General features: G+C 36.2%; 1 protein-coding gene across 2 annotated transcripts in view; it reads right to left on the minus strand.

The window, feature by feature from the left end:
- The window catches only part of SCYL2 (SCY1 like pseudokinase 2), a 36,128-nt gene that overhangs the window by 12,966 nt on the left and 1,340 nt on the right, over positions 1-21,822 (minus strand). For both annotated transcript variants that reach the window (XM_063396239.1, XM_063396238.1), the window contains exons 2-10: positions 18,652-18,855; positions 14,075-14,232; positions 10,034-10,178; positions 9,220-9,369; positions 8,377-8,598; positions 7,410-7,526; positions 5,943-6,068; positions 4,268-4,444; positions 104-226 (exon numbers count right to left, since the gene is read on the minus strand). In XM_063396239.1, the coding sequence (XP_063252309.1) occupies positions 104-226; positions 4,268-4,444; positions 5,943-6,068; positions 7,410-7,526; positions 8,377-8,598; positions 9,220-9,369; positions 10,034-10,178; positions 14,075-14,232; positions 18,652-18,828 (1,395 nt within the window). In that variant the 5' untranslated portion in view covers positions 18,829-18,855. The remainder of the gene's footprint in view (positions 1-103; positions 227-4,267; positions 4,445-5,942; positions 6,069-7,409; positions 7,527-8,376; positions 8,599-9,219; positions 9,370-10,033; positions 10,179-14,074; positions 14,233-18,651; positions 18,856-21,822) is intronic.

Here is a 21,822-nt window from a genome sequence, read left to right on the forward strand (position 1 = left end):
TGCAGTTTTATAGGGTTTTTTTAAGTAAGCAAACTGCGTATACAAAAAGTTGGCATGTCAGCTGAAAGAGGAAAGTCTTAAATAAAGGCAGCAACTACTGTACCTGGATCTGAATGGACGGTGCTTCCAAGGCTCTATAAACCATTGGTAGAACACTGTTCTTTATTTCATCTGGTGGAGTTTTGGTTAGAAGCAGGTCCATTTTTTGCAGGAAGATTAACAATATCTATTCAAAGAAAGACAATTCAGAAGCCAAAAGTTTTAACTGCAAAGGATATATATAAAATTTAAAGTATGTTGTATCACATCAAAAAAACTTCAGAAGTTTTCTTGTAACTCAGTAAATGTGATTACTTACCATGTTGCTTGCCTGAAGGCATGGAAGACAAAAAACACTTTGACATGTTATTGCATTTTAAAAACAGCAAATACAAATAAAACAAAATATGCATGTTTTAAACTGACTCTTCTGAAAAAACAAATCATAATGACTCAGTAAGAAATTCTTGTTTCTACTTACAAGAACTTGTAAATAGTTCTTGTTTCTCTTTATGGTCTTTTGTTAAAATACACCCACAGAAAACCTTTATACACATATCACTGTTACAAAAACTAAACTTCCAAAAATCTATAACTCAAATTCTGTCCTGAGTGCACTTGACCACAACTCTGCGTATACAAGCTGTCTTCCATATGTCTAAAATCCAAACAGGGACATAATAAAAATAGTACTATGGCTACTAGATAGAAAAAAAAAAAAACCTTTATTCCATTTAACATGGAAATTGTGTTTCATAAAATAAAAAATCTCTAACAAAATATTCACATCACATAAACTTAAATAATAACACTGGAATAGCACCTATGCATAGTGGGATCCATCTTGCCTAAGATCAGCCATCTAAAAGTTAAACATACTAAATCACTCACCCAGCTCAGTCTCAAACACAGAGCACTATGTAACTCCTAAGATTCATATCACAGCTCAGACAGGTGCTAGAGGGGACAGCGAGTATCCATTGATATCAGAACTACTTTCAGAAAATAGATTAAACTACATGGATAAATTATGTTTAAAAGTATTACATTTACAACAAAAAGCCAAGTATTTTATAGGAAGACTTAAATTTTTGTCTAAAAATACATGGCAATCAGTACTTCTGTGTGGCGGTGCATTTTTTACTATCACTACTGTTAATTGCTCTCAGATGGTTTTGCCCTTGTTCCCCCCCTTATGAATCGTTCTACTCAAAGTTATCCCCACCCCTTTTCTATTGTCATCTTAAACTCCTTCCCTTGCTTCCAGAACCCTCTAGGCCCATCTCCTCTTCAGCCGACCCATGTTTGCTACCCTGGGTTACTCCAATGTCAGTTAATGGATGTCCCAGCTCCCGTTTCCAGAAGGTTCTGCTTAGTTCGCTCCCCTATAGGTTGGTTTAAATTCTATCCTCCCCTTGTTTTCTGTTATTGGATGTTGAATTATGACTCCTCCAGTGTCCCCTCCCTCACCTCTCCCCGACTGGTCCCTGTTATGTATCCTGCCCTTATTCCAACCCTCTTTAAAAGATGCTGGTCTGTCTGCTCAGTCCCTGTCACCCCTAGAGAATAAATTCTCCTGGACTCATACTGAAGACCCTTCCCTGTCTTTTGTCTTGATCCTCGGCACCTTTTCCCTCAGCAGCTTTTCCTTCCCCAAAGCAGCCTGCTGCTGGGGCCTGAAGGAGCCACAGCCCTGCTATACCTCCACTCGGACCTGAGTTTCCAGAGGTCTAGGGACAGCTACTCTTGAGCACACCGACCTGCGCAGGAGCTAGCCGGGGTGTGGACAGGGCTCGGAGCGTCACTTCTATGCCAAATAAACAGAAGCATGGAAGTGCAGAAACAGAAATGTACCAAGACCCCCTTATAAATGTCCCCCTTTTATTAATTTCCCCTTTTCTTTACAGAGAAGAAAAATAGATTTCTATAGTGTAGCTAATATGTGGCTTTTTACTGGATATTGATGATTTCCCAAATTGCACACACACAAAATCATTCATTCATTCCGTCAACATTGATTCTCATGCAATAATGCCATATTTGGGACAATCGGGGTGAAATGGATGAGATCAGTTTTAAAACTAGATTTTGTAGTTTTCTTCTATATACAGTCTCTGTCCTAAACTTGAGTTTTTAAGACCTACATGTGCTCTTAGCACTTGTTCTTCTCTAGCAACCCTAACAAAGTAATATTGTGGAATTACAGTTTCTATGTTTAAGCTTCTAGGATCCTATTTGATTCTTTTTATCTACTTAGGTAAAACTTAAGGTACAGTCACAGATTCACACACACCATTTAATACGCAATCAACAGCAATTGCACTCTAACTAATAATGCTTCATTCATTAATGCAGAGCCCAATACTTGTCAGGGAATACTTCTGTGTAGTGAATTAGAAAATGAAGTTACAGCACATTCTATGCTAACTGTCTATAGAATCCTGTAGATACAAATTAAGAATTTGTCTGGGAAGCTATGTCAGAGTAACCTAGGATTTTACTAACAGCACCTTACTCCACACTAACCCCAAGGAAAAGTTTATCTAAATATTCCGTTTTCACAAAAAGACATTGTGAACATTAGCTAACAATTTCTTCATATTGAATTAGAGCAGCTTTCCTACGATTCCTTTATTTCCTAATTCGAATATCCTACAGAAGTCAAGCAACAGGGCCCTCATAAAAATCTGTAACATCTTGAAAGAGTGTTTGGAAGAAACACTGGCATCTTGCCTGAATGCCCCTCTCCGGGAGTTACAAGCACACAGAAACTACACATTTGTGCCTCACACCTGGATAGTCAGACCTGGAATTCTATCCTCTGGCACTCTGAACCTTTGTTTTTTTCTTCTAGAATTCCTGATATATTAACTTTGAAAACATGACCTAGATTATTTAGACTTTGCCATTCTAAAAGGACGATAGAAATAATAGTTGAATAAGCCATGTAGTACTTTGCATTAAAAATACCACTATAAGAATTTAATAGTGTTTAGATAGTCACAGAAAAGCTTTACACAGCTCCATCTCTATAAGCTCCAAGTTTGTATTTTCCTTCCTTCATCTTTTGTTTCCTTCATCTCTCAAGATATAAACCATCTTTTGTGTCCATTATGCTCCAGATGTAACTTTGCTACAAACTTTTTGCAGCAAGGATTATGTCACAAATCTAATGTTAAACGCAGCAGAACACAGCGTTGCCTTTTAGGATGACACAGCACAAATGAGATGTTCACTGGCTTTTCGTTGGTTAAACATTGACTTTTTTCAAGACAAAAAAGCTAACATAAAGCTTCAGTGAACTAAGTGTAAACAGCATTAAGTAGTTCAAATTCCCTGAGATATTCTCAGTTAGACAGCTGTCCCCTTCCCCGCCTCCACAGTATAACGACAGTTTTCTGAAACCAGAAATAAAAGGTCTGCTATGTTTACCTTGCCCTTTAAGTGCTCTGCAGAAAAATAATGACACACAGGAGTGAGCTAGAAGGAATGCTTACCCGTCTCGTATGTGTGGAGCCACAATGCCCCACTTTGTGACAGATATCTTAGGAATAATCATGGTGTTGACAAAAGGATGCAAATTTTTGCTTCTTTACAGTAATGATTATGTCTTAACACTTTTATACATTTAAACAGTAGGGAAAACAGCATATTTTACTTACACATTGCATTTGTCAAATAAAAATTAAATTAATCATGAATTTTTGCACAGTCTTCAAATAAATACTACTCTTAATATGAATGAATAGCACTTCCTAGAGAGTCTCAAAGCTACAATTTTTCCACTCCATGATCCCAATGTCAGCAAATTCGTTACAAGAAAAAAAAAAAGCAACCGAGAAACCCCCAGGTTCATCTACTGGTAGGCCATATGCAAACATTGTACTGTACAACCCTGCTCAGAGTGCCCAGCTAAGTGTTAAAATGCTTACAAATATATCTTCTACAATCAACCAAAACCAAGCGGTAAATTAAACCTCTTTTGCAAATCTCATTTCATCTATAAATGCAATATACCCTCAGAACTCATCTACACAAGCAGAGGTAGACCCTTGAGAATTTCCTGGATAAATCTATTTTGAATGAATCGATACTGACTGCCTGGACAACTATAGAGCAGATTGGACAATGTGTGTGAAGCTGGAAAAGGGAAATAGAACAATTAGTTGTTTTTCCAGGGAAAACAAAACCAAAGAGAAAACCTGTAATATGAATAATATTAACATACCTGGATTGGTTCTTGCTGCTTAAAAACAGGACCAAGATCAGGCAGAATGAGCTTGATATATTCTTCTTTGGTGCACTCCTCAGCAATTAAGAGAACATTAGGCAAGACAAAGGGTACCATATCAGGATTCACAAATTCGGAAGTCAAGCAAGGCAAAATTCGCTGAATTATAACACGCTAAAAGAAAAAAAAAACAAGTATGAATCCTGTACTGCACTGAAGTGAGTTACCATTGTGCCAGTTCAGCAGCTTTTCTATTAGCCAGATATTTACAATAAAGTAGACAGATGATTTCCAGTTTTGACCCCTTATTTGCACAGTACACTGTAGTTAATTTACACTGTGCTACTCTGCTTAATTTTTGCTGTTTGCACTCAAAACATAAATGAAGATTTTAACAACTGTGAAGATCAACAAAAAGCAACTAACTGTACAGAAAAGAGGACTGTGAGCCACACACGAGTTATGAAAACCATACTCTATATGCTTTCTTTAAAAAAGACCCTAACAAAACCCTTAAAAATACCTTATAAATCCTCCAGATTAGTAATTTTTTTCTGTACCCCATCATTCACTGAACAAACACATAATCATACTGTATCTCTCTGCAAAACTCCAAATACGTTCCCTAAATAGGATTCTGCTGATGAAACTGATATTTAAACTGTGGATGTCTACTGTAGCATTAGACATTCTTAAATACTTTTGAAGTCAATAGTACAGAAATATATGGTTCAAGGGCACAGTCACTTCCCTCATAAAATATACTTTCAAGACAGAAAAAAATGAAAAGAATGTTCTAAAGATGATTTGGTCAATCAGTGGCTATCTAAAGCTAGGTGAAATACATGCCACTTATTTCCAAATTCAAACTAGCAACATTTCTGATCAAAGGAAAAAATTACTAAATTAAAAAGAATATAATATTAAATATGCAGTCCAAATGTTGCACTGTGTAGTGCAAAACAGAATTAAAAATAAAGAAATTTAATGCACTGGTTCAGAAGCTCAGTTATTCTATTATGTATTAAACTAATACTACTTTTCTATTACATATGCATTACAGCTTATATAAATTAAGGTATGCCACAAAAGGAAAGGGACCCAGACTAGACATAATGCTTAACACTACAGGAGAACACTACTAACAGGAGAAATATGTAATGACAGGCATTTCCCTCTGAGATTTCTGAGCACTGCAAGCACAAGAAAGCACTTGTCCAATGAAGGAAGGGAGCTTTGCATAGTTCAACATTAAAGTACTGCCTTGCTATGAAAAATCCTGAAGCAATCTTACAGGAAAAAAGGTAGCAAAATGGCTTCAAAGAGCTATGATGGCATCTGGAAATGCAGGGAAAGCCTTGTAAGTGGAGAGGAGACAACTCCCTTTCAAACTAGGATGAACTACAACAGGACATGCAAATGTTGGTTCCTTATTTGGCGTATTTGTCATTTTCCATTTACCGTATTACTGATTGCTGAGGAATACTGCCAGAATAAGTATGTTCTAATTTCCCTTTATTTCCTTCTACTCTATTCTGACAGTCTCATGGCAGTCTATTATGGTACAATTCTACAGAAAGTCCAGCATTCCAAGAGTCAATATGCTAACAGATGTTCATGTATTTTCAAACTTACTATTTCAAGTCATTGAAATATCATAATTCAGACATACCTTAGGTAGTTTTGGCAGCACTTTTGGTAGTCCTTTAAAAAACTGTGATTTCTGCAGGTTATCCCTTTGAAATAATGAATCAAAATACTGAAGTGTCATTGCTCCTACATCATCGAAGAATGGTATCTAAAAATAAGATTAAAAGGTTGTGATCTGGAGGGGGACAACACTGACACTGCTAAATAATTCCAGAAGATAATCCTCTATCTACCCTTTCAATGCATGACAGTAAGCCTTTACAATGACATGTCTGCAACTAACAATTAGAAAATTAAATTTTTACATATCAAGTGGTATAATATTCAGATACAGGTTGATAATTAAGACAAGATTTTCCTAGCATTTTTCAAAAACTCATGCAGGTTAAGTCTATCTAATTTAAAACATCATTTCATATACAGTAAGTGGCTTACAAAAAATGTAATGAAAAATAAAATCTTCAAATAAATATTTTTCTAGGAATAATTATGCTGTATTATATTACAACAAAGGATTACCTACTAGGTCATCCACATCTGGCTCCCAACCCTGGAAACTCCAGAAACCCCTGGAAGCTCCAATATCTCTACCCTATGATTCAGTGTGCAGATATGGTAAAAGAGACTCAACATCCTTCTAAAACCACACTGCTTAAGACAATCAATTACTGATTGTTTGTTGTAGTCCTTTAGACAGTAACTGAGTTGATACCTGAGAAATATATCTGCCAGTTCCCTCACTCCCATCTTTCAGCATATAGGCAGACAAAACCACCACCTGCTCCCTCTCCCTTCTTCACCCACTATTTCTTTCAACAGTTAAAACACTGATTTCTATCTCTGCATAACAGCTTTTACATCATAGCAAAAGAATAAAATCATTTAGCAAACCAAATCTATAAGCAGGAATCTGAAAGGCTATCAGATTGGAATAGTGGGGCACAAGACAAGGGAAGAACAATGCTTTAAGTTCTACTTCCAGATAGGAAAATGGAGCAACACTTTTGCCAAATTAAAACTTAAATTATATTCTACTTGCAATTACATTTTGGTTTGTATGGGCAAATTATTTTTGAATATACTTTATTGTTCTGCATACTTAAGAATAAATCAAAAATCGTAAGCCAAAAGTTAATCCTTATGTTTATTGCCCTTTATCATTTTCTCATTTTCAAATCTTTCCAATATAATTTTAAAGACTGAATTGTATAAAATCATAGCACAGAAAAGCTTCCAACTGTATGGAAAGTGTTGCATTGAACAATTTTTGAATATTTTTTCTAAATTCTGTCTCAGTATCCACTTTTTCCATATAAATACATGTCAGCATAAGGATAACTTTTGGCATCAACTAACATTACATCTAAATGGTTAAAAAATATTTAGCATTTCAACTAAAATGATTAAGAGAAAACACTTTAAAATAGCTCTACAAATCAAACACTAACTTCTCTGTTTCCTATGGCTACTCTATTTTCCAAGGACTGACCTTAGTCATTTGATCTGCGTCTGGTCTGACTGCTGGAGCTACGTTTAGGAGTAGCTTTACATGCTCACGCACCTCCTCAGGGATGTTCTGAAGAGTATTGGAGCTTAAACGGCTCAGCTGTGGAGGTAATTCAGGCAGGTACACCATGAAGTTAGAAAATCCTGCGTGTAACTATTTCCAATATACAACAGGCCTATACTTTGTTCTCTTGATGGTTTCTCTATCCATGCATTTGATATCCCTCCCTTCTTGCTCACAGTCCTCTCTGTTTCCCAAGAGCCTATCTGTTTTAGGTCTCACCCCTGTTTTTTCAACTTCCCATTGTAGTTCAGGTTATCAGAGAATACAAACATGGTATTTTAACCAGGCGTATGTCATTATCTAAGGACTTGTCTATACACATTAAAATACAGTACATACTGTGTGGCAATGGGTACCCAAAGAAGTTACAACAAAGGAAACCTGCATATGAACAGACATTATGTCAGCAGATCCAATTAACTGTGACACTGTCTCCTGTTAATATTCACAGTCCACAAAGAATGTGAAATAGTGATAGCAAAGTGGATACCAACTGCCATGTCAAGTGATCAAATCACTCTAAACCCAGCCCTCCTCAATGGCCCTACATAGTTAATTCACTGCCAGATGTTTCATACTGGTCACCCTGACTAGTAAGCACTATTTCACAAGACCAGCATTCAACAGGTTTACAGAGAAATCAGGTGAAAAATGCTATTTTTAGTTTATGGAGTTGGTACATGTAACCTCCTTTAAATGTATTTTTATTTCTCATATTTTGCTACTTTTTTCTTTTTGTTGTAACAACAGTATGCAGGGTAAGATGCCATTGTCAGATGGTTTATGTTGGAGCACTGATAGTGTTCTCAATATTTAAATCTATTTGACAGTAATAACTTTTCAAATGTGAAAATCAACAAACAATAGTCATAAAAACAACAAATACCTGGTCCAGCTGTCTACTAAAGCTTTTATAAATATCTTGCTTGTTGACCTCAAAAATTGGTTTCCCCTTATTAAACACTGCATACATAACAGCTCCCAGAGAGTACATATCACTGGCTGTCTCACAGCTCACAGAGAGAATATATTCTGGTGCCAGATACTCAGGATTTGGAAGACACAAGGACGGCAAGTTTGGATCCCATTCCTTACAAGGGAACTTAGGCTACAAGAGAAATATGAGAAGTAAAATGAAGTACATTTATCAAGGATTTTTAAAGACCATTTTAACAAAAGAAACTCAAGCAGCGAAAAATAATTAAGCCACTCAAATTCATTATGAATCAAACAGAAACAGAGCAAGGCAAAACTGTTAAGAATCTCTGTCTGTAGCTTAGAGTGATTAGCTAATCACTTTTATCTGAATATTAGAGCTGGGAAGTGTAATGTTAGATCAAAGCACTGCTGTAATGGGGAAACATGAGCTACGATGGAATTAATTTTAAGAGGTAACAACCAGGCATTGAGTAGGTGCAACACTCTAAGTTAGGTAGGCTTGCATGTCATCCAACACGAAGGGCAGCAGAAATGGCACAGGCTCCAGCCTCTGTTCGAAACCACCACTAGTCTACTATGACTCCACTGAGCCCACTCAGGCTCTTTTTCTGAAACGATCAAATGCAGCACTTCAATCCAGACCTGTGCCATATGTTCTAACTTCTGGTCAACAAAACACAGAAGTGAATATTAAATAAGTGGTTCTATACTGGAATGCAAGATCATGAAACTGGTTTCCGGGAAAGACCTGGATTTCAAATTGAATGATGAGAAATATAAAGATTATTACCTCCTGTTCAGATGGATTTGTTGATTGGATACAAAAATCAAAGCCCATAATTTTCCATGCTCCACTCTTATTCAAAATTATATTTTCAGGAGTAATATTTCCATGGACCATTTTGACACTGCTATGCAAAAACGACAAACCTTCAGAAACCTGTCCATAAAAGATCGTTATTTCAGGTTAAATATTTCCCCAAACATCCTATTTACAAAAATTCTGTAGTTATGGTCACAGTCAATTTCCTAAGTTAACTAAGAAACAATTTTTCATCACTATTTTAGCCTATGCCTTAAAAAATATGCATGAAGGAAATTAAAAACACACACACAATCTCACCTGCTGATCACAAACTTTGTGATCAGCAGGTGAGATTACTCATGTCAGTCACAGCACAAGTGTGATGGTGCATTCCCCTCTCCCCTCAGGCCACATCATCTCAGAAGAACAAAAAATGCTTTATGAAGCTGATCAACATATTCACCAAACAAAACCTGGGAGCTAATGGTTCTCCACAGAACGGAAAGAAAAGATTTACATATGGAAGAGACAGCTGTAGCATAGACATTTACATGTAAAATAAAAATTAATTGAATTTTCTATTTTACATGCTAGAACAATCCAAAAAAGAGTAGCACCTTTGAGCTTCTAGTGTTTATCCTCTCTTACACTTGGAGTGATCAGGGCACTAATATCTCTCACCTCACTACTACTTGATTTACTACAGGCAGACAAAACTTCGGCAGTGCACTGACTTCATTAAAAAAAATCATTAATACTAAAAGCAGAAAAAAAATTATAAAGACAACCTGTACCATACCTGAAGCAAACCATATTTGGTCTCCACGTCATAAAGTTTGTATTCTTTAATGTCTGATGGTAAAGGAGAAGGTAGGTTGTCCCAGCTGCCAAGAACATTAGCTAAACTTGCACAGACTGGTTCTGTACAAAATGCCAAGCAATCCCTGTATAGGAAATGCATTAAAAAATTTCTTGTACATAAATGTAATATATCTCTTGACTGCAAATACAGAACCATACAAACACCATATTATACATTGCCAAAGCACCTGGTGCTACCAAAAGCCATACTATATTTTGGGTTTTGAAATCTTTTAATATTATAGTAAAGAGAAACACATCAATGTCTGAAGTTTAAAATAATACTAGAATTAGGTTATTCTCCAACATTAACATAAATCACTAATAATTCACACAATGCTTCATATATTTTTTTAAACAATACTTTTCTTGTCCTGATTCAGGAAAAATTGATTGAATTCTTACTACTATTAAAACTTGTAAAATCAAACTTCTACCTATGCCTAAAACCAACATGTCCCTGACTGAAGCAGTACTTAATGACCTCAGACAATGATCAGAAACTAAATTAATATAATAAAAGGGAGCACCTGAATATTCTTTTACTTTGACAATTGATAGAGGAGAAGATCTGCAAACACAAATATGTTTGTTATATGAACTTCAGTTTGCATATGAAGTGAATGTTCTCTAAATTATTTTTATTGATTTTTTTCTTGATAAAAAATTAATGGTCTTGCTTATGCATTTTTGTGTCGATTGTGTTTGAAAAGCACAGAAGAAGCAAAATTCCACATAAAAGGACTGGCCATAACACTGTCAAAATTTTAAATTTCAAAATTGGTCCTGAAACCAATATATGTCTCAATTTCACAAACTTTGTGCAACACAGACAGAATCATTCTTTATATCCACAATCTTCATACTGCTCTACACAGTGGTGGAAGCCCTGGACAGCCATTGCAATTCACTCCTTAATTGTTTTAGAGGGGGTTTTTTTGAGAAAGCACTACATGGATGATAGCACACATACCTGTTTTAAGGATCACTGGTTCATGAGAACACTAAATACTGCATCAGTATGAACACAGAAAACAGAAACTGAGTAACAGTAACCAAGATATATATTTGAATATTAAGTTACAGGCAAGAAGACAGAGCCCAACTTTTTGATCACTCCATAAAATCATCAGAAGACACATCTCAGCATGAAACTACCAGGTATTCTTTATGTACTTCAATAATTAATGAGCTTGACCTTTGAAGTAAAATAAGGCTGCTGAAATATGCAAACCTCTTATTATTCATCCAGATTTTAGTTTTATCTACTGCCTCTCTAAAAGAAAAACAACTGAAAAGTAAAATACATTGACTGCTAAGTATCCGCCAACCTGACAGTATTTTTTGGCTTAGTTTCCTCCCTACCGCTCTGTTAATGACATACCTTTCATGTTTCTATTAATATGACTAGGGCTATAAAACTTGTTTCTGTTATAAACACAAATCAAAATGAAAACATAGAAAGACAAAGTCCTTTATTTTCAGTCTGACTTCAGCTTTACCACAGAGCTTATCCATTTTGTTATGGTTAAGGCACAGATGATAGAAAATACCAAGGGAACAGTTACTTGGTGGTTTTCATAACAAACGCTCTCATTACTGCTGTTTTGAGGGAATAGAAAGATGGTGTTTATTTTTTACTTTAAGAGGTAATTAAAAAAAGGGCCCAACCCACAGTATCAGAGGGATGTGGTAAATCTAATTAAAACAGCAAAATATTGCAGAAGCTGATGTCTGCCATAGAGTGCAGCAGATGCTTTAACAGTTTCCTGAATAATACCAATATGAAATTCAGAGTAATAAGATGAAAACATTAAAAAAAACCCCCAACCTTTCTACAGGGAAACAATGTAACAAATGCAACGTCTAGTAAATTACCAGGGCAATTCACACTACTACTGTTTTTAAGGGGTAGGAATGATATTATGAGTTAACCTACAATTTGGTTTTTTATCCTTTTCTTCAATAACAAGCTAAATATAAATTAATATTGCTTTCCAGTTAATGGAATTCAGAACCATTTGTAAATAAACATACTAACATTAAATATTTCGTATAAATAAGGAGTTACTAATATAAATGCATCTTATGCATTTATATGAGTTATGCATACATCATTATATGTACTATGTACATAAACATAACTATGTTGGATACCAATAATTTGTAGCAGAACCATTCTGTTAATAGTGGAAAAACTATCTACACACTAGGGTCAGGAAAGGTATGGCCTTTCTTTCCATATCTACTTCAGCCCTCCAGGTACATCAAGAATCTATTTACCTCATAAAGAAGGAATAATGGCTGACCTGCAAGCAGTTCACTACAACTGAATGTTACTTTGGGGAAACACAAAAAAGAAAAAGAGAAGAAAATAAATATCAGCTACAGCCTAGCCAGAAGCCCACAAGAGATTTCTTCAAGAATAATCACTCTGGAAAGACCTGACATACTAAAGCAATCTTACAGCATGCTTGCACAAGGTTACACCCACATATACTCAACATAAGCCTTTCTTTTATTCATCTCCTCCAAAAACTGTTACATCAGTTTCTGGCACAGCAAGCAACTGTATAGGTTTTGTGCTTCTGGTATTTCTACCAGCAGCTGAGTGTACTGGGTACGGAAACCAAAGCAGCAGAAGCAAAGTGTAAGACATTACTCAAAACTCACAAACAAGAACTCTGATGTAACTACACTGTTAATTTTACTCAGAAGGCTTAAATGCTTCCCAAGAACACCACCAACGCTTTCCTAAAGGTGTGGATCAGCCTTTTCTTATGAAGGGCAAAGTTCAGGGAAACTGTTACTGAGTCAACTGGAAAACTGTGACAATTTCAGAAGAAGCCTGAGGTATACTCTGGGATTCACATGCATACACTATAATTTCAGATTGACCTTAGGCCATTTAGCATGTAATAGTTTATTTACTGTTGTAGAGTACTGAGAACTCTCTTCAACTAACTAATCAATTTTCTTTAGGCCATTGTAAGGGACATACACAGGTGCAATGACAGCTTTGAACCGCAGTTAATGTGAAATGTGTTTAGCACTGGAGGAAAGAGAGATATGAATATAATACAAATTGCACAAGTGCAATTTAATCAAATAAACTTGTCTCAAAGCCGGCATTACAAAGATGAAGAAGCATTCCTACAGTATTCTTGCTGCTAGAAGCCATTTGGAAAAATTCAGGATAACACAGAAAAGAAGGACTTTATCTAATGAATATTTATCAGGCTACCATTTAGGATAACAGAATGGCTCTGGTTAGAAAGCACTTGTGGAAATCATCTAGTCCAACCTCTGTCCTATTTGGGGAAAAACCCCTAAAACCTCCATGATCTTCTTTGGTAGTATCAGTATCAGCTTCCTATTTTAACATGAAACTTTGAAATTTTTTGTTAGATTTTAATGTGCTATTATCTCTACAGTTGAACAATAAATCTGTAAGACTAACGAGTTATTCTGCCTAGTGACCAACCTTTCATAATCAAGTAAGTACCAGAAGAACATGCTGAATTCATCTCCCTCAACTGGTACTTGAAGGCCTTTCCAAGATACTTAGCTACAACACATACAATTTACCAAAAACCCCTAATCTCACATAGACTAAATACATCTCATACATGGAACAAAATGTCTGAATAAGTTTTTGAGAGAAAACTATTTTAAGACAGTTCTTTAAACGCAAAATGAATTAAAGCACTAAATTTTCAGGCTGTAATAGTGGTGTGTGGCCTTACAGCTGCAACTGGACCGCAATCAAGCAACAGATTATTAATTAGATTCACACCAGCACTGCAGGAGGTGGGGAGGTGGTAAGGGGAAATACGGAGGTGAATACCTTGTCATATGAGTAAGTAAACTAAACTTGAATCGCATTAGATGGATGTATGTTCTGAATGTTCCAGACAGTTTACATCCAATAACAAAACAATGATCAAAAATAACTGTTCTCTACTTTACTACAGCTTACCTGGATTCTTCTAATGGATGCTGAACAGTAAGCAGTCTAGGGTGTCGAAGCCTAGTTAGCTGTTGAACACCTCGCTTTAAGGAATCAATAATCTGATCTTTTTCAAATTTTTGGTACTTGTCTATTAGCTTCTTATCAAAGACAAAAACAGCCACTTCCTGAAAATAAGCAACAGAATTCACTCAGTATATAATACAGCCAATTACACACAAATGTGGTTTTTTAATCAACAGTACAGTCCCACCAATACAATAATCAAACAAACAATTGTTCTTACGTAGTCCCAGTCATGGGAGAGGTTATTGTAGACAAACTCTGAAATACCGATTTTGAGTTAAGGTACTAATGTTCCTGTACTGTAGAAACAGTAATGTGTAAACTATAACCCCTATCTACACAGTGACAAAGCAGCAGATCCACAGTCAGAAATCAGCTTGATTTTAAGTGGATGAAAGCATTTATATCAACTAGGAACAGTTAAAATATTCTGAGTATATATTAAGTGTTGCTTTATTAAACCAAATCCTGTCTCTGTGTTCTGCTCAAACCAGTATAATCTGAAAAAATAGTCACAGTAGTCTATTAATCTGATCAGACCATTCACATGATAAAACATTAAGAGTTTTGCTTAATGATGTGTTAAAAAGTCACTGTTGGAGTCTAGAACATCCCTCTGGCCACCCTGGAGGGTTTGGAGACCAGACAGGGGGGTCTGGGATCTGTACAGGGGGGTCAATTAGACCCACACAGATCCCAGGAGGACACTGACTCTGATTCCTGTCCATGGGAGTGAACACTCACATGCAGGAAGAATCACAAATCCTAAGAATTTAAAATGGGTAGTGGATGGTTTATTACAGAATATAAATATAGAGATTAGGATTCTTAGCATATGGGGTTGAAGAGACAAGATGGAGGAATTGGGGAGTGGCCCCTGTCCTCCTTGTTCTTGCTCTCGTCCCCCATCTTGTGCTGAGTTGGGTTTTAGAGATTGGCTTAGAGTAGAACTGACATGTTAGTATAGGTAGTAGGTATTGGTAAAATTTTGTAAATAAAAAATACGTCTCGGACAGTGGTTGGGTCAAGGGTACCGTACATAAGGTACGGGGCTCTCTGATCCGCCCAGTCTGCCGCGTGTCCTGCTCTGCGGAGACACCTTGCAGAGCTGAGAAAGAACTAAGATAAGGTACCCTGCCAGGGAAGTGCCTGGCAGAGCTGAAAAGGACTGAAATAATGAGGAATAAACAACCTTGGAAATGTGCACCGGCGGACTCAGCTTGTCGTCTCTACCTCTGGTGTGAAACACTCAGGGTGAAGAGAAGACTGAAAACCTTATTACCTCTGGGAACAGCAACCCAGAGGAAACTCCCAGGGAACAGCAACCCTGGGGGAAAACCTTATTACCTTGGGGACCAGCAACCCCAAGGAGATTCTCAGGGAAACAATAACCCTGTGAGTCACAAAAACATCAAAAACAGAGAAATCTTCTCCAAATTCTGCAACTGGAGCAGGAGAAAATTAAGAAATTTTTATGAAACTTTGAAATTATAGAGGTCGATGTAAAATAAAAAATTAGATTACATCAACCATCTGGGAAGTTGTTAATGTGAAATGTAACAACAGATTAAAAAAGGAATTAAAACATTTATCATGAAACAGACTTTTATATGCTGCTACAACAGCGTTATGAATAATAACAAAGGTTAGAAAGCAGTAGAAAATGATATGATTATACAGTTTTTCAGTCCCAGGAGGAACTCTATGCTCTTTTACTGCACATTTTATAACCATTACTCTAATTAACACTCACATGAACAGCTACATCATAATTTTTAAAAACCCCTATAAACTTTTAGAAATAGGCTATCCAAAATATGAAATTCAGCCCAGTAAACAAAAAATTGTTTTTCAGCTATTTGCATTAAGCTGTTAGCAGGTGAATACTTGTAAATAACTCAAATAAGTACACTTCTCCTGCCTCTATCCATATTGACTCCCTGCTCCACCTTTTAAGTGTGATGGATCAAACATTAACACCAGGCAGAGAAGAGCAATGGCAGGGGATAGAAGATATACACTGAGCAGTACATGACCAATAACAAAATTTCAAACTCAGATAGCACTTCTGAAAAAAATTCTGTTTGATGACAAGTGAAAAGAATCAGAAAGTGAGTATTTAAATCAGCTATGGTTTGAGTATTTTGTGATGGATCCAAGTAAGTTCTATTGGTGCTTGCTGCAATCCTGCATGGTCTGTTTAGTCTTAATTCCCTGCACCTGGCAGAAGAGAACAATTTGTGCTCCAGATCCTTAACCAGCTGACTCAAGGCCATTAGGTCCCTCTTGGCTGTCTGTAGCCTTGTTATTGGGACTTAGGCTAACTTTACATCTAAGCTGGCAAGTACTGTGGGACCTTACCCTATCTAATTATCACTGCACTTTCTAAGCAGAAGACAAGTGCCATATTATGCCAGAAAAGTGTAAGTGCATAAAGTTTAAGTAAATAAATCTGAGCTGAAATACACACTGTGAAATTTTACACCTATTTACAACCAGAGTGACTCATAAATCTTTCAAACAAACAGCAGCAAATCAGCTATGAAATAGCACCAGACAAACATATGCACACAGTAAGTAATTTCCTCACATTCTGTTAGGTTGTTACTCAGTCACCTACACAGTAAGCAAGGAAAGACCAGGTATATTAAAAAAAAAAAACAGGTAAACATTCAGGCAGGAACCAGGCAGAACTTGGAAAAGAAGAATAAAGTTATAGATATCTATGGTCACCAGAGATGGAATATTTGTAACTGCCCACTGACTTAAAATAGGAACAAAAATAATCCTGAAAACAAAGATTTCTGATGGGATCTACTGCTGTAATGTTAAAACCTCCAAATTTAGCTGTTTTATCTGGCTACAATGACTTTAGCTATTACTTGTGTTGTGGTGAAGTGACGGCAACAGGGGTAATTAAACCCTTACATCCTGCTTGTCTGACTACAATACACACTGCAAAAAAAAGGTTGTAGCTTCAAGTTAGATATAAACACTTGTAATACAGCAAATATGTGCAACTTCATGGAAGTGACTACTATCACCTGGAAAATGACAGCCAGGCCCATGAACATTCAGAAGATACACAGGAGAGAAATAAAAAATAACTTTAAAGAACATATATTGCAATACAACACACCATAAGCTTTATTGCTGCAGTTTTGTTTTGCAATGGCAAAGTGAATGTTGACATGATGTTACCTAACTGGTAATATTAATAATAAATGGTAACTGCATGTCAAAACACCAGCCATCTAAAATTCCATGCAGTACAACTGCTGCTGTATTTTTAATTACTAATGATGGCATACAACTGCACAGATGTTAGTCAGGGTGTACAGAGATACTGCAGGACCACATGGAGTGCCTGATCTAAAACTCTGTAAAATTATTGGTCAGAACACCCATTCAAGGCTTGAAAAACATGATCAGCAGGAACCTAGTTACATATATTCTGTCAACTATAGAGAGAAAGAAACTTGCTACAACTCTCCAGACCTCAAGGATACACCTGCTACAGGTCAAATGCTTACTGGGCACAGAGACTGTATAAAACCTATCAAAATTACCATGCTTCCAATGTTATCACTTCTTTGTACAGCTGAGTAAGACCAAAAAAAAAGCCCCAATCAACTCATATGTTAGGGAAAAGTCAGTAAAGAAAAGATGCACAGAGCTCTGCAACAGCTAAAAAAATGCATGGAAACACAGCAAAAGTACCTGATTAAGCCTTATTCAAACTCAGTCACACAGAATCAGATCACACATTCTTTGTAAATTATTTATTCTGTGTATTATATTTATTTATTTGCTGCTGTTTATTTGCCTATGATCTAACAGATTGTATAAATATTTTCCAAAGTTATTCCTTGGTGACCATTTCTTTTTGGTACATGTGCAGCAAGCTGATGCATTGTCTTACTGCCTTCACATCACGTAGCATTACGTTTAACTAAAGACCAAAATCTATTAACACTTCTATTTATATTTTGAAAATTGTATTTCCTCCTCGAATTTAAAAAAAAGACTTCTCCTCTTTCTCCAGTGTAACAAAATAGTTTTCTGTATTAATAATTCTTAAAGTCTGTTTTTCGCAAACCTTCTTCTGAAGTCAGTCCCATGATTCATTTATATATATGACTTCAAGTCAAAAGTTTGAGTATTAGCTCCAAACTTTAATACTTTAAGGAAACTAAAAGGGAACCATACTGATCTGAAAGCAGCACAGGGAAAGCGTAAGTAACTTCCTTCACAACCTCCTCCTCTATCCCACGCCTTCCTGTTACAGTATCTTGTAATTTAACATTTCTAACTGCTCAATTTCTGTATGGTAGCTGAGCAAAAAACTACAGTGTCTTTTTCTGACAACAAATGATGACGTACTTCATGGTTATTTTAAACTGTAAAAAGCTAAAATTGTTACCAAAAATAAGTTGCAAGGTGCAACAAACCGGGGAACCAATCCACATTAAAGCAAACTTCTTCCTTCTTGTCAGATCGCTTTTTACTTGATAACTCACCTGCTTTGTTGATTTTTTAGTTCCATTAAATATCTTCCAAGCAAGACCATTGCCTCCACTGGCAATATGTCGCCCGACATCGAATTCCCTGGTAACGGGATTTCCCATGACTGCACTGGTGACATCAGCCGTCACCTTTGTGACGGTGCTCTTCAGCTTATTCAGCATGGACTCCATGGTTTCACTCCACACCAACAGCTTATCCTACAAAGGCAAGAAAAGAAAGGTTTCACACTCCTCTCAATTCAACCACTTCCTGGAAACAGTAATGGAATAATGCGAAGGATTTATAAACTGCCTCCTGACACAAAAGGTTCACACTTTGTGTATTAGTATCCATCAAAAAGAGAAACAAATCTGCAGGAAAACTCCTTTAATTCCAGTGCTTACAGAACTACTCACTTGTCTGAAGCGAAGGATTGCTTCAGACCTCAGGCCAGCAAAATAATGGATGTGAATTTACAGACAGCAAGTAAATAACAAACATATTCTTTCCTACATAATGCTTTTCAAAATACATATTCAAAATTCACTATTTTGCCCATTGGATTGCTGACATTACCATTTATATGATCCAGCTATTAATAAACTTCAGTATTAAGTGCAGGGGAAGGAAACAAGAAGCTATCTTTTTATGCTTTACCAAAATTGTACAAGGAAGTTTTTTTCACATCACCTTTAGAATTTTAGAACTGAAAGACTATGGCAGCTTCCAAGTTACTTCCTATTCCCCTACAGTGTGTGCTTTCAGAGTTTTCTATATTTTCATAATAAATCTGACTTGCTTATTCTGCCAGATACAACTTCTGAATCCTGTGTCCCATTTATACAATGGACATGTTGTTTCTCTGATAACGTATACACAAGAAAGAATAAAGGCAGCAAACAAACAGGAAAAAAAAAGAGACAGACATTCATCTTCCTTATCCAGTGTAAGCAAAGAAAAAGAGGGAATGCAAGAAGAAATTATTTCCTGGAACGGGTACTATGCAGTATATTCAAAAGCAATACTCAAGGATATTTCTTCAGTCTCTCTTTCACGTAAGGTGTAAAGATACCTGTATGCTTCAGTCAAACTTAACCAAAATCAACCACTCTGAAGGTACCTGGACGTGCATTCCTTCTCTCCCTGGTACAATAGATTTGATTCCACAACAAATCAGGACAAATAATCTGATTAGGTTTCAATTTCAAAGTCAGACCTGTAACAGAGGTCTGTGAATGTAACAGGTAATAAACACACTAAACAAAACTTCTTAAAAAGTTCCCTGTGTTATGGAACAATTCACTCCAGTGCAGTACCAGTATCAGCCAAGCCCCAAGCAAACCTTAGTTCAGTGCTGTATGCAGGGCAGGTATGCTGCTCTATCTTGATTCTCGGTGCAGTTATATCCCACTTTCAGTATTCTACCCTAGGGAAATGCAGGAGCACACTAATGCCATGGCTCCATAGCTATTTCTCCAATTTCCATGTCAGCTGAAGTAACACAACTTCATGGTACTAAATGACAAAACCCACCAGGAATTTTAAGAAAATATATTCTAAAAATACAAGAATCCAGCTGCACAGATCTCAATCTTGCAAATACTCAAAACTAAATCAGATACAGTACTTACGACTTCAACAGGGCAACTCAGGAGCAGAATCAGATGTGACTACAAGCGTATTAAGGGTGGAGTTTGTTAAGGGGAATAGTTTCTCAATTATAGGGACAGTGAGTTTTAGATATGAGAAGCGGTGTCTGAAATCAACAAAACAATCTTAACCACAAACTTGTTTGGTATCTAGTGTTTTGTTGGGAACATACCTTGAAATAAATAATGGAAGCACAGAATTCCTTTATTAATTTTATTTTAATATTTGAAAACTTATTACAAGAAATTATTTTAACTTTATGATTCGTTATATGGAAAAACATGTGCAAGTCCTAACTGTGCAGGCTTAGACCAAACTGCTATGAAGACACTGGCTAATGTCCCTGTATAAAGGAACTTTTCATTAACCTGATAAATAGCTACAAACAAGGATCACAAATTACTCTAAAAAGGAGCTACAGACATTCCCAGCTCTTAGCAATTTTATTCAGCAGCTATTCCACGGGCAAGCTCTATAGGCTAAAAGACTATGAAATCAAACCTAATGAGTTTAAGATAATCCCAAATCTAATTTACTTGGGTTTAAGATGTGCTTTTCCCATTGTTTTGTTCACTCTCAGCCATCAAATCTTCTCCATTACCAATGCAACACCGTTTTGTGTTAGGACTCTCAATGCTAATAAACACTTTTCAAAATTAACTGCAGAATATTACTAAGAAAATGCATGTGCATGTATGTTCAAATTCCTTTGTGTAAATGTGAAAGGAAGCTTTTCTACACAGGTGGTGGAAAAATGGTGTAGTATTCATTAAAACAGAAGTGCCCTCTGCTGTGGGTCACAGACTAACTGCAGTAAGTAGACTGTAAAAGCCACTAGGTGCGTATGTCAACAGCATTCCAGTATCTGAAATGCTAGAATTTAAAATTCGCACCTGGTAAACCCTGTCCAACTTGCTCCCCTCCAGCTTGACAGTAGGCAAACTATTGTTTAATTTAGCTTCTGAAGTACCAAGAAACTTATTTCTCAATAAGCAAATGGGGTTTAAAGTTTACATCCACCTAACAGTAAATTTGTAGAAATCCTCTTATCAAAATTTGAATGTAAGCTAAAATAGTATATTTTGCTTTATAAAAACAATTGCTATCACCAACTTTTGTAAAAAATCTATATATGTCAAGAGGAACAATGTACCTAGAAAATCCATGCCCCACCAAAAATATCTGTTTTGGATAGTATCTATAATATCACAAATCATGACAAGTTAACCACATTTGAAATATGCAAGTCTAGTTCTCAACTGCAGGAAAACTTGTTTGTTCAGTTAAGACTGGTCTAGTATTTAAAAAAAAAATTAATCACCAAGTGGCAATAAAGTCAGTCACTCACTATGAAATCTGCATTTCAAGTTAAAAGGTAATACATGAGACAAATGCAAAATCCGAAGTGTAACAGTGTTTGGACAAGCAACACAGGATATGCAATAAATGTTTAAGAACTCTTTCTATTTGAATTTCATGAAGAATATTAATGCTACTGGTTCTGAGTCCATGAAACCTGTACCTAATCCTAAAAA

This window comes from Prinia subflava, chromosome 4, assembly GCF_021018805.1.
Source record: "Prinia subflava isolate CZ2003 ecotype Zambia chromosome 4, Cam_Psub_1.2, whole genome shotgun sequence".
Taxonomy (NCBI): Eukaryota; Metazoa; Chordata; class Aves; order Passeriformes; family Cisticolidae; genus Prinia; species Prinia subflava.